We start from the raw sequence: 13,501 nt of genomic DNA, 5'->3' as shown, positions 1-13,501 counted from the left end.
AAAGGTGTTCCTGACTATGGGTAATCCAGGTCATCTTGCTTAGTCAACACAGCAAAAAGCGGAATCCTGGTATTTAAAAACTGAGGTAATTGAATCAAATGCTACTTGGGTAGCATTAATCTATTTATGTTTGTAGTGTTTAGTTATTCATGATTCAGAAATAAAATTTGATATTTCTAAAGCAAGGAAATTAGTTTGGGAAAGTGACTTGTGATTCATTCTAAACTATGACAGATGGGAAATAGAAAGTCTAGTACGACAATAAAGAAAAAACATATTTTGAAAATTTCTTTCAGGTAGTATATGCCGTACAGCAGAGATGGGGAGAAAAGATAAAAATAAGAATTTAATTGCTGGGGCCAGCCCGGTGGAGCAACCAGTTAAGTGAGCACCCTCCACTTCGGCGGCCCAGGGTTCGCCGGTTTGGATCCTAGGCGCTCACTGATGCACTGCTTGGCAAGCCATGCTGTGGCGCCGTCCCATATAAAGTGGAGGAAGATAGGCACGGATGTTAGCCCAGGGCCAGTCTTCCTCAGCAAAAAAAGAGGAGGATTGGCAGATGTTAGCACAGGGCTAATCTCCTCACACACACACCCACAAGAAAGAATTTAATTGCAATTGTCTCCGACTTTATCCAAACCCATTTACATTGGGATACAGTCTCTCTTTTTTCACTTCAAATAATCTCATCTACAAAACTTAATTAGTTTTGCCAATTTTAATTTGCTTCCAAAGTGATTCTCTTTCCAATTCACATTCTTGGAAGGTGGTTAATAACAGGGAATTTAAAGGCAAAATATCAAGTTCAGAAAAGTTAAAATACAAGGTGTGTAAATTTCATTCACTCCTTTAAGTTTATAAAATGAAAAGCTTTATAGCTGAATATATATATTTACGGTCCTTGGGCCTATATTATTTAGCAATCTGTAAATAAAATTAAAATTTTAAAAATCATATTTAAATTACCAAAGTAACTGAAAAGTAAAAATCAATGATTTCAAATCCCAATTCAGATTTCATATACAGGGTATGTAATATTTCGTATATCCAATTTTATATGTACAATCACACACATTTATATAGATCCGTTTATATGAACAGATAGCTGGACATTTATATTTATTTGTAGTAAAACATGTCCCAACTCTGTTGGACTTTGTTGGAAATTGAGGAAGAAATCCCTCTTGGTGAATGAAGTGTAGCTGGGCAAATTCTTTTGTTAACATAAAGAAAGCACACTATTGCAAAATAATGTTTTTTGGAAATGATTTTTTAAATTGGCTGCACACGTGTGGCTAGACAATTTCTTATCAAGCTAAATAAACATGATTAATTCTGGCAGTTATTCAAATGGCCCACAGAAACATTCTGAATTCATTTTATCGTGATAAACTTATAATTGCTTTCCTGAAGCAAAAGCATACTTTTATCATGACGTTATATATATATATGTTTGGATTAGCAAACATAATGCTTCTTTTTAGCCTTCTATTTCCTTAATACCCATTTCTCAATGTTTCTGAAAAATTTTAAAGTTTTAATTTTAATAATTCTCAAGATATGAAATTATATCTTAATTCTTCATCTGCACATGAGTTACATGCATGACTTCATATTGTTTGATAATCAGCCATGGTTCATATGTTTGCATAGATCCCATATAGATTGTGCTTTTACATATTTTGATCTTAAAATAATTAGAACTAAAACTAAACTTTACGTTTAAAACTAAAACTGCCAATTAAAGTTAAAAGGGCACAGTATTTCTGACTCTCAATCTTGGGGTTGGGGCATAATGGTCTGGGTGGGGAAAGGAAAAGCATCCACATGATGTAGGGTTGATCAGCTTGGACATTGGTTTACAAACAGGAATGCATTGATTTTATCTTTTTGGAATTCACAGAATAATAAAAAAAATTAAGAAGTTATAACGCAAAGAGAAAGCTGAAGGCAACTTAAGTACACATATATTTAAAAGACAGTATCATTGAATTACTATATGAGAGACACTAAGGCACATACCACAAAACACATTTCAGTGAATTTTTATAATACACCAGAAAGAATCTTGGCCTGGGATTATGGGGTGTGTGGCCTTGGGAAAGCACTTAATTTGTCCGTGTACCTGTCTCCTGGGTTAAATAATATAGAGTTTCATCCAGCTCTAAAATGAATAACATTTCTCCTATATTAAAACAGAATTGGGAAGGGCAACTCATCAAAGATTTTAACATTTTCAAGGACACAACCCAAGATAATGACAAAAAATAAGCACTAGGTCCAGACTTTCACTGTATATAGACCTAGGAAACCTGAAATGCTGAGGTGAACAGCTTACTTTTTCATTAGTTTTCTCAAAAGGAAACATGCATTCTGAATGCAAACTTGTATCAACTTTATAGGAATACAGTAAAATAATTGTGAACACTAGGAAGCAAAAAAGAAGCCAAAGCTAAAAACTGTATACATTCTTTAACTTATTTCTGAACAAAGAACAAATTGCTATATTTAAATCAGTGAGAACTATGGCTAAATTTTTAATAAAAATAAAGCACAGTTGAGGATCTCGAACTCTGGTTGGTAACAGACATGGAGGCATTTGGACAAATGTTCTCTTTTTAGTTCATCAGCTATAAAATGGACCAATATTTAGTATCAAAGAAGAAGATAAAAGTAATTTAATTAAGTTTTCCAGTAAGCGAAGTCCGACTTCAAAATTACAAAATTACAAAATAGCTCAATTAGCTTTTTTTTTAATATCAAAATCTTTAATTGGGCCTAAAATCACTGTCAGTGTTTGCGATGTTAAGCTGGAGGCCCTGTGCCTCTCATTATTCCTCCTTTCATATATTTAGGTTCAGGTCCTTAGCAGGGAAGAGGTGCTGTGTTAATGGCTCACCTGGAGTGCTGGGCTGCTGGCAAAGACAAGGAAAGGAATGGGAGAGAAGTGGTGGCTTGAGCTGTCATGCGGAGTCTCTTTATTTTAGGTCAGGCTGGGTGAGTGAGAGGTGGAGGAGGGAGTATCCTGAAGCAGGCCAGCTCACCTGTCACTTTTATTATTATAATTATAAGCTTAGCTACTTCCTAGACTTACTATGAGCTCCTTGAGGGTGGGAATAGTATATTATTCTTTTTCACATCTTGGTATTTGGCATAGTGCATGGCACCCAGTAGACACTTACTGTATATTTGTAACAGGGATGATGAATAACAGACCCCCATTTCCTTGGTGCCTCCTTTCTCCCACTAGTTTCATGTGTTAGAAGAATTGATTAGGTTAGGAAGTTCCTTATTTAACACTTCAATGGCTCCCTTGAGTTTTCCTCCTTAAACTCATTCACACCTTGGGATGAATGACTTTGATCTAATAATCTGCAAGAGTACCTGGATTTCATGATTCACTGAGTGGGCCCTCAGATTGGAGGGGACAGCTGTGAAAGGAAGTCCTCCCTGGGGTTGGCGGCTTCGGACTGTTGAAAGCAGCATTAGGGGGCTGATAGATGAAGGAAAGTGCAGGAGGGGATCGAGAGGTGTTTACACAGGACCAGAGTGGTTACCATTACAAAGATTCCATTTTCCAAGGCAATCTAGAGCGATCTGACAGCACAGGTCGCCAAATGTTTTGTAAACATTTCGCATCCATACACACGCAGCAACTTGGCGAAGCTGGTGTTTGTAGCACAAGCCTGGAAGCAGCACATCCCAGTTTCTCCCAAGTTACCAACCTGCACTATATGGTCCAGATTAGCTGTGCTTCATGTGTTAAAACCCAATTCCTGCTTCTCCTTAGTGGGAGGAGGAAAAGAGAGAAGGAGAAATGGCGAGAAGAGAAAGGAGACCCATCCTGTGACTCCGCTCTTCCCCCATCCTCTGTATCATCTGTGTGGTCTAGTGTAGCTTTCACGGAATTTCCACTTCATAGGCCAGTTAGAATATGTTCCCCCGCTCTTCCCCACCACCCTCCCATGCCCAACATCTTAATCAACTGATACCCTCTTTTCCAAGTATGGAACACAGGCTTTGCACTCATAGGTCTCCTGTGGGGCCTGGCAAATTACCTACCCGCCTTCTTCTGAATATTTATGCCCAAATGCCAGGATGTCAGATGCCCGTCCACTCCCATCACAGACGACAACTGGCACGGGAGGGGTGTCTCGAAGGTACTCCAAGACAATGGAGATCACGTTGGGTCCTCCTTCCACAATGAGCGCCACCACTGGCACACCTTGACCAATTCCTGCATTAAAAAGGAAAAGAAAAGGAAAAAAAGAGAAAAGAACACAAAGCCAGCAAACCAAAGAAACAAAAAGAGAAACAAAAAGCATAAACTAAAATTACTGAGCACGGGGGAGGAAACAACATATGAAGGGATAAAATATGGAGCGAAAATTTACTGAAAACCCTTTAGCAGAATTTTCCCACCGGAGAGTCTATTTGACTTTGCCCTCTCCCCACAGCTCCCAGCGTGCTGGGGTCAGTGAAGGCACCAATTACCACACTTAGGAGCAGGCGAAGGGTGAGGAGGAAGAGAAAGGACTTGGTTAGTAGATGAAGCACTGGGCCAGCAGCCAAAAGATTGGAAGCTAAATATGATCTTAAGCAAGTCTTGTATGTATCCAATGGTTCAGTTTCCTCTATGAAAAAGGGGAAGTTAAAAAAAGGCCTCCTCCCTGAAGTCATCAGAGAGCTAAGAAAAAGCCTGGATGGTTCTTTTTATTAAAGACTATCAAAATCAGCTGAGAGTATATTTTAACTTGTTGAATCAACTACTGGCTAAATTAGAGGTCTATCTATTTCTGACCATAAATGATCAGCTTGGTTATTGATTCTTAACAGCATAACTGTCCTAATAAATTACCCAAGAGACAAGGCATCTGCCATGATTGTAGCCTTCACTACTGAGCAAGGGGCCAGGCACACTTTTGTTGAATGCAGTTGACTTCAGGGTTTTCATTGACTTTTCCTAAAGTATTTAAGCTACTTATGCTGAGCCATAAGACATTGCTGTTTTCAAGTAAAAACTACCCTAACATCAGCACTTATATGTGGTTCAATCTAACGTATTAAAGAGAAGTATTATAAACAAATGTCCATGAGAGACATGATGAGAAAGAAATTAAATTTGTTTTCAGGTAGCATCTCAAGTATCACCATCGTTCACTGAATAACTTCCTTTTGCTCAATTTAGTTATCACACTGTATTTTCTCACTCTAGCTTCTCAGAATAGTTAGGGAATTGAGCAGTGCCACACAAATGAGATGGTTTTGTAGGGTACACAAAGCAGTTATCTTAAAAAAGAAATCATCAAGATTCTGTGCCACTTCTGTAAATATGAACTAAAGAAAAGCCCTTAGTCATCTCGGTTCTCCCTCTTCCCCCTTCTGCTGTGGTTTTATCTTATATCAAGAAACTGCCTGTGAGAAATAATAGTTTGGGGTTTGGTTTCTTGCTCTATTAATAAGAGATTTTATTTGACTTGTGTGACCTGTTTTACTTGTAAAGTCTAAGTGATCAGTCTCCTGGGGCCTTATCTCTTCTAAGTCAATGTATTTCATGGCTTGATTTTCATCTTAACAGAATGGTCCAAAATGCCAGTGACACAAAAATGGGTGCTGTTTTAAATCTACACTTTAAAATTGTAAGAAAATGACAATTGTTGATCAAGGCAACATGCCAGGATTTTTTTTTGTTCTCCAGAGGGAATTGGGAGAGAGAGATGACCCATAGTCCCATCAGGGTTTTCTGAGCATGGGGTAGTTTTGAGAATTATTCCTTCAAATCCAAGGAGAGGGAAGTGAAAGGTCGTGCTCCTCTCCTTTGACCCAGAAGCCCTTAATGACTCAGACAAAAGGTCACCTGCTTTAAAGCTCTGTTTGGGTGTCTGTGAAGAAGACACTTTCTCCATTGCTGCTGATTATGAGGATTAAGTAAGTTCTTGTTGAAAGGGACTTTGAAGATTAAGGGCTAACTTGAAATGGTAATATAGGACATTTCTTTGGGGGAGAATTTGCTGACATAAAAAATACTCGCCCTTATATGGATTTGTATTTTAATATCCCTTGGGAAAGAGTCTCTTTTCCAATGTTTAAAGTTATTTTATGAGGTATTTCCCAAAGTACTATGCTATTTAATTTTTCCCTTTGTTTTGCTTTAGCACATGCTCTCATATTGCTTCATATCAAGGAACAATACTCTATGCCTGCTGTTTTATACCAAATGTATTTAGACTCATTCTAGGATCTTCTAAGAGAGGTCTTTGCCAAATTCTGACTCTTGAGGACTGATTCTGTCAATGGGATCTTTACAGACCAACTGTGATCCACTCAGTGTTTTTCATGGAGGGAGAAATCCTAGAATGGGCCTTCTAGAATGTTCCAGTGATGTACAGTCTACCAGACAATAGGCAAGATGGCTGGAAACCTCTCTTTTCTTTGAGAAGATACATAGGTGCAAAGGATCAATTTTCATACAATGATTTGAGAGCAATAAACTGTCAGTTGATTTCCTACCAATGTATTTGTCAACAAATCAAGTTGTTATAACCTCTAGAAATACAGAAGCATTTTAGATGATCAGAATTCCTATGATTGGAATAGAGCTGTTATCAATAAAAATGATGAAAACAACCATATTATATATATGGTTATATATATATACTATTATATATATAGTGCTAAAAATAGGATAGAGCAAAGTATCAAAATGTCATCTACTTTTTCATAAATGCTGAATATATCTGATATATCTATGCCTCCAAATTCCCTCCCATTTCCTTCAGTGATAATACATGGAAATTTGTTCCACAGACAATAAAAGACCTTATAGCCTAAAACAAAAGCATTTTTGAATTTCTTAATTATGGGTAGTAGAGAATCAGTCTATGCCTAAAAATATCATGCTTCGTAAAAATTAAACTTGCTAATATATAGTAACATTAAGCCTTTTTGTCAGTACACACACACACACACACACACACACACACACACTGGTGCCTTTGTTTCTGAGAAAAGAAAATCCTACCAAATAATTAGTAATGACCTAAAGCAATAGTTCTTAGACTATTTTTTGGAGACAAGGATCTTTGAATACTTTTGCGAATCTGATGAAAGCTAGTGACCCTTTCTCCTGAAAAATAAATGGACAGTCACAAAAATGTTTTTATGCAATTTCAAGGGGTTCATGGCTCCTTGAAGCCTATTCATGAAAAGCTTGCAAATGGACCCCTACAAAACCCCACCCTAAATTAAGCACACTGATGTATCTGCAAAGAGCGTCAGTTTGTGTTCCTTCACGAAGCTCACGGAGGCCTCTGAGACAAGTTCCAGAATGGGTTTTCAAGCAAAACTCTATGCCCAGGGAAACTGTATCACATTATTACTGCCCAGTTATATTGATTGAAGCGTGAAGCACTGTCTATAGGATCTCTCTCCTCCCTCCCTTCGTTCCCCTCTCTCTCTTCCTTGTTTTTCTTTATTTCTTCTGTTCAACCTTTCTTTGCTAAATTATATTCTGGACATAGGATATTAAAATCTCTGGAGAAATTCACAAATTTACAAATTAGAATTTGTAGTATATGACTTCATTAGTAAAGAAAAAGCTTTTTAAAATATCAAGTATGGTATATTTTTTATTAGTGACATAAAGAAAACATTTTGGGAATCCAGTGCAGATCCAGCTGGATGCACAGGCCCACTACCATTTTCTCTATGCCCATAAAAAATTAATATAAATTCCTTTGAAGATCCTCACAAATTTATTCTTTGCTCAGCTAAACCTACTGACCATTCACAAAAAACAGTTGTTTAGATTTACAGCTTTAAAAAATATAATCTCTATTATTCAGGGAAAGTTTTTCATTTTATCTAGATTCTTCAGGGACCATTTTTGTGAATACTTGTTCTTCTGGTTTTAGGAAAAAGTGGGTTAATTCCTTAGTTAACTCAAATAATTTTTCATTTTCTAGTCAAAGACTTGCAGTGGTTCTCAGAGATTTCCATTAGAATTTAATTTTAGAGCAGTGTAGAGTTGCTTAAGCAGGAAGAGGCAGGATGCTTGCCACACTCTCTAGCTTTTGCAATTTTGGACCTGGAAGCATTATAGCTGGCAAAAATGGGAGCTTGAGTAATGGATTTAGCTGCTACCTTCTACAGGATTCCAGGTTGACCTAAGCCTTACAAATTACAAACTGAACCCCTATTAATTGTTCCTTGCAAAAGATAACCTCTTGGACTTTTGTCACATTTTGTTTTGGCTGCTATACACTTCAGCGTGGGCTGCCAATAAGGCAAAAAGTGTCAAAATTGGCTTAAACAAAGACTCCATTGGGTGTTGTGAGGAAGGGAGGTGGCAGGAATAGAAGAAATGTCTTAAAATTCAAAAAGGCTTTTTTTTTCTCTCTCTTTTTCTGCTGACACAAGACCATAGTCTATGATCGGTTCAGTGACAACATTTGGTGTGTTGTAATGAAATGCCTGGATAACTGAGAATTTTAGTCAAACTAAATTAACATTTTGGTGTTATGTCAACCTCATCATATATGATCTAAAATGCCTATGGATCTAAGGAATAATTTATTTGCTGTTGGAAAATGGTTCATATTTACATGGAGATGGAGCATAGAAGATTGATCTTTAGCTAAGTCTTAGTGACCAAGGTCACAGATCATGTGATTATTACAGTAGAGGCCATTTAAAAAGGAGGGTTCAAACTTTATGTGAGAGATGACTTCCTGAAGATCTTGATCAATTCGAGACTGAGTCTGTCATTGGTGGGTGGACATTTCTGTTTATTAGCTAAAGCCATGTAGCAATAACATGAACACAGTTAATTCACTAGCCTTGCCAGCTCTGGGATTTTGTGGTTCATGATGATTTAGAAGTTTGTGTAGAGAATTCATATGCTTTTAAATTATGCATATACTGAGACTTTATCAATATATTTTATGTGGCATAATTTTAAATTTGCATAATTAAAATTTGCGTAAAATTATAAAGCATTGAACATGTCACCTTAATCCAATTTGACTCTACCAGTGGAACACTGGTCACCACCTCCTGTATTTGGACAATATAATGGGGCCATAAAAACTCAGTAACTCCCTAAGATCTTACATTTTTTAAACAGAACCTTACACAGACTTGGGGGACATTAGCAATTACTGTACTGATGGGAAGAGAAGCAGTCAAGCTATTTGCCTCATTTTAATGGCCACCATTTGCTGCCTACTGGAGAAATAATGGCTGAAGTTTGCATAATACCACAGCTTTTCACAAATAGTTTCAGAATTACATTCTTGATGCCCTTAACTATTTAGTGCATCTCTTCTGTGGTCTGGAAATTGTGGGATGGATTTATGAAAATTACATAAACCTGGTAATCAGTTGTGTTTAACTGATAAAACTCAAAACTATTCTTGTTTATTAAGTTTAAGGTGCTTCTTACAATTAGGAAGATTCCCAGCACATGAATATTCAGGTACAACAGTAAGATATTATTTTACAGAAAGACAATATTTTAATATGCTATATATTGCAAAAGGAAACATGATTGGAAATCTTTGAGTTACTAAGGAACAGAGTGAGCCCAAGAAAATATCTAGGGATGACATAAGAAGAAAAGTCATCTCATTTTATCTAAAGAATAGCTCTTCAGTCCACTATGGAAATAGATGTTTTGAATATTACCTTCATGTTTCAGAGGTAGGATATACTATCTATTCAAGACAATAGAACTATAACTGGAATGTGTCTGAACTTACTTGGAAATGGGTGATAAACCCAAATATGTTTTAGTGAATCCTGGTAATGTACCCAATTGGTGAATGCCAAACCCAGTGCAAACCAATCCTGTGTGTATTACTGTGATACTGTGTAATACCTGGGAAAAAGGTATTACTACACTTTTTTTGCCACTATAATTCTGCACCTAATTGATGCTTAGGAGAGCATTTGGAAATATAAGCTACTACAAAAAGTATTAAACAGTCAAAATAAAACCACATGCAACAAAATGCTTCACTTCTAGGATTCTTACGGTTCTCTAGAGGGGAAGAAATTCCTTGAAAGATGGCCGGGGTCTTTCCCTGAGGTTGAGACTTCCTAAGGCTAAATTTCCAGCTTAGTTTAGGACTAAACAGTGGTAAAAATAATGTGAATTTCTTAATTGTCTTTTCCTGTCATCACCAATCCTTATGGCAACTCCCTTATTGATATTTAACTTAATGGGCCCCTCCCTATATAATCTTTCCATATTCAAAGCTAATGCTAATATTTCAGAGTAAACACACATGTTTATTTTATCTTGGCATTTAAAATCTCAGCAAATTTGGCTGGAGATAGGTAGTTGTCAACACTGAAAATATAGAGCTTGGATTAATGGGAATGCCTCTCTCAGAGAGTGAAAAAGATTGAAACCTCTTGGTGCATAGCATTTCTTATCCAGGGGACTGAGAATGCAGAATCCATCAAATGAATAAGGCAATTCGCTTTTTTTTTCCTGTTTGTTTTCAATACTGTTGCACTAATCTAGTCTGTGCATTATCAATGCTGCAGGTATTTTCATAGGAATCCTGTACTAGCCCCCACCGGCTAGCTTTCATTTTGGGCATTGTCTTGCTTTGCTTTTCTGTCTGGCAATAAGAGGGCAAAGGACAGAAATGGGGGAGTGGATGAATGGATTGAGTGGGAAATCTTGTAAGCCAGCCAAAGAGGTCACTGTGGCATGTGTCCTGGAAACACCCATCATGTCCTCCCTATCCACATTCCCCTATCAAAGAACTGGACTGTCCACAGCACAGAAGGGCTGCCTTGCTTGGCTTCTTTCAAAGATAGTTGGACTAGAGGTGGATTCCGGACCAGCAGTGGGCCAGATTTGCCTTCCTGGAATTGGAGTGGAGACTCTGAGCCTGAGGTGAGTAACTGGGAGGTGGGCTGGGTGGGGAGTGAAGCCTCTATTAGCGGTGGCTCTGATGGGCCCGTGGGAGGGTGAATGAACAAGCAAAGAAGACTGTACACAGGAAGAAAAGAAGGGAGCAGAGGGACCCACGGAGGAGAGATCATGTGGCCTGAGTGAGAAGGAGGGAAGGTATGTGTGCGTGTGTGAGAGAGAGAGAGAGAGAGATTGCCTGGGTTACTGGAGACTCTTCAGTCCCAGTTATAGTCACTTGGCTGTAGTTCCTGCACAGAGTTCCCTTTAGACCAGAGGTAGACAAACTTTTCTCTGTCAAGTGCTAGATAGTAAATATTTTAGGCTTTGTAGGACAATGGGCAAAATAGAGATCATTGTGCAGGTACTTATATAACGAGAGAAATTTATACAGAATTTTTATGGGTGAATTTCAAAATACAATTGAATACAACTACTGATGAGAAAAATAGAATTTTTATATGGATGCTGAAATTTGAATTTCATATAGTTTTCACATGTTACAAAATATTCTTGTATTTTTCAAACATTTAAAAATGAAAAAAACATTCTTAGCCCATGAGCCATATGAAAACAGGGTGGGCCATAGTTTGCCAACCTTCCTATAGACACGTTTCTGTCTCCTTATCAAAAATACGCCTTTATCTATTTTGAGTGAGTTTCTCTTCATTGCTACCCAACATTCCCCTCCCCCTCACTTCTGCTCGCTCTAAGGAAGTCTTCACGTGTCCTTAACTATCCTGGAAGTTCTCCTGTGCTCTCTTCTCAGCATGAAGACACTGGCAGGGAGAGACTAGTTGAGGGACATTTGCATAAGAGGAATTTTGGGTGGCCGAGATTTTTTGTGTGTGTGCGGTACAGCTTTAAGAGGCAATATTCAGGTCGAAATTGGGCGTAAGCCTACAATTTCTATACAGGTGTCAGGTGGGCCTTCATTTTGGAGCATAATTGATGCTCACATGGGGAGCCTCGTTACCAGTCATGGTAAGCTGCTCTGCTTCTGTCACTCAAAGAGAGGAGTCACCTGTGTGGTATATAAAGGAACTTCACCCTAACAACGGAAGGGGTTTAGATCTGGTCTTCCGAGAGCTCTAAGCCTAAGGGCAGAGAGAGCAATCACTCCTCTCTGAATATCCTTCATTTCTGGAGAGCAGCACCATCTTCTACATGCCAGGTAGGCTGGGACATTTGCCTGCTCCCTCCCTGGCAATCTGGGCCCCATGACTGCGGTTTTGCCTTGATTTCAGTGGGCTTTCCTGGAAGCCCTTCTTCACGCAACACTACTCCCATCTCTACCCTACACTCTGGAAGCCTTGACCTGTCTCACTCTCTCAGATGAGGCTTTTCCTTAGATCTTGGGCTGCCTTTCTGGAACTGGGCTGAATCTGTCCTGTCCTTGTTCTCAGACTCTGATTCTCAGTTCCATAACTGCCTCTACCTTCATTTGTCTGCTGGCTTCCTGTCGATTCCCACTTCCCTCTCAGCATGGGTCATTCTAGTCTATTTCACCTCCCCGCTGCTATAGACTTTCAGTCTGGCTAGACTTCACAGCGTTAATAACATATTAGCTGGAACCATGCACATCCTAGGAGGGCAGAAATACATTCTGATATAAATACCAAAATATATTTTGGTATTCTACACAGTATCTAACACATGGAGTTGACACATGATTCATAGGGTTGTTTTGACTAATAAATGAGTTATTTATAAAGCACTTAGAAGAGTCTTGCACTCTAAGAACACATATAAGAGCCTATATAAGAACTATATGGTCAAACAAACACAAATATAAAGATTCTTATTTATATTTATTAAGCTTATAAAAGGTTTAATGTATAAATGATTCATAAAGATGAAAGAAAAATAAATGCATTTTATATGTTTAAGCCAAAATGATGCTCTAACAAATAAGTAATTTGAAACATGCTTTTCCAAAGTTTGAATACTCTCTCATGAAGACCAATAATATGCTTAGGAAGCCAAATGCCTTTATCTTGTATCCAAAAGGCTAAAACTTTCAGCTTTTGGGTGGGTGGTCTTTTGTGTCACTCCCTAAAGGCCTTCTACCAGGGGCTTCTCCTCAGTGCTTCAGTCAGCTTGTTAAGTCTTTTGAGTTCTGTGGGTTGGACAAAGATGTAAAGGCCAAATAACAAAACTCATAAACCGACTCCAAGTATATTATATGCTATTAAACTAACTTGCTTTTGACTTAATCAACGGGAAAGAGTTATTCCCTATGGTCAGAGAACTCTGATTGAAATATTCTGCTATTAATGTCCATGTACTACCAGGACATCCAAGCAACATTCCACATGAATTGTTTCAATAGAAAGGGAACAGCCAATCCCTTGGGCTATAAGGCAAGTATTACTTTCATAAAAGGAAAGAGCCAGAGCCAGCATTATTTTCTTTGGGGCCATTGTTTGCAGGCTGAATGTTTTAATGTAATTGATCTAAGTCTACAAGAAATCTCACCCAAACAAAGCTATAGTTTTCTTAGTTTCTGCTCTGTTCAAAATCCACATCAAAAGGCATTCTTTACCTTCTCAAATGTAAGGTAATCAGAGTAGTTCT

At 38.0% G+C, this 13,501-nt stretch overlaps 1 protein-coding gene across 14 annotated transcripts in view; it reads right to left on the bottom strand.

Annotated features, from left to right (window-relative positions):
- TRPM3 (transient receptor potential cation channel subfamily M member 3) overlaps window positions 1-13,501 on the bottom strand; it is an 806,860-nt gene that overhangs the window by 186,367 nt on the left and 606,992 nt on the right. For all 14 annotated transcript variants that reach the window (XM_087444495.1, XM_087444496.1, XM_087444499.1 and 11 more), the window contains one exon: window positions 4,063-4,237. In XM_087444495.1, the coding sequence (XP_087300621.1) occupies window positions 4,063-4,237 (175 nt within the window). The remainder of the gene's footprint in view (window positions 1-4,062; window positions 4,238-13,501) is intronic.

Source organism: Ceratotherium simum, chromosome 20 (genome assembly GCF_057802395.1).
Source record: "Ceratotherium simum simum isolate JZ-2026a chromosome 20, ASM5780239v1, whole genome shotgun sequence".
Classification (NCBI taxonomy): Eukaryota; Metazoa; Chordata; class Mammalia; order Perissodactyla; family Rhinocerotidae; genus Ceratotherium; species Ceratotherium simum.
The sequence above is the reverse complement of the archived record's forward strand: the minus strand, read 5'-3'. Positions and strand labels throughout refer to the sequence as shown.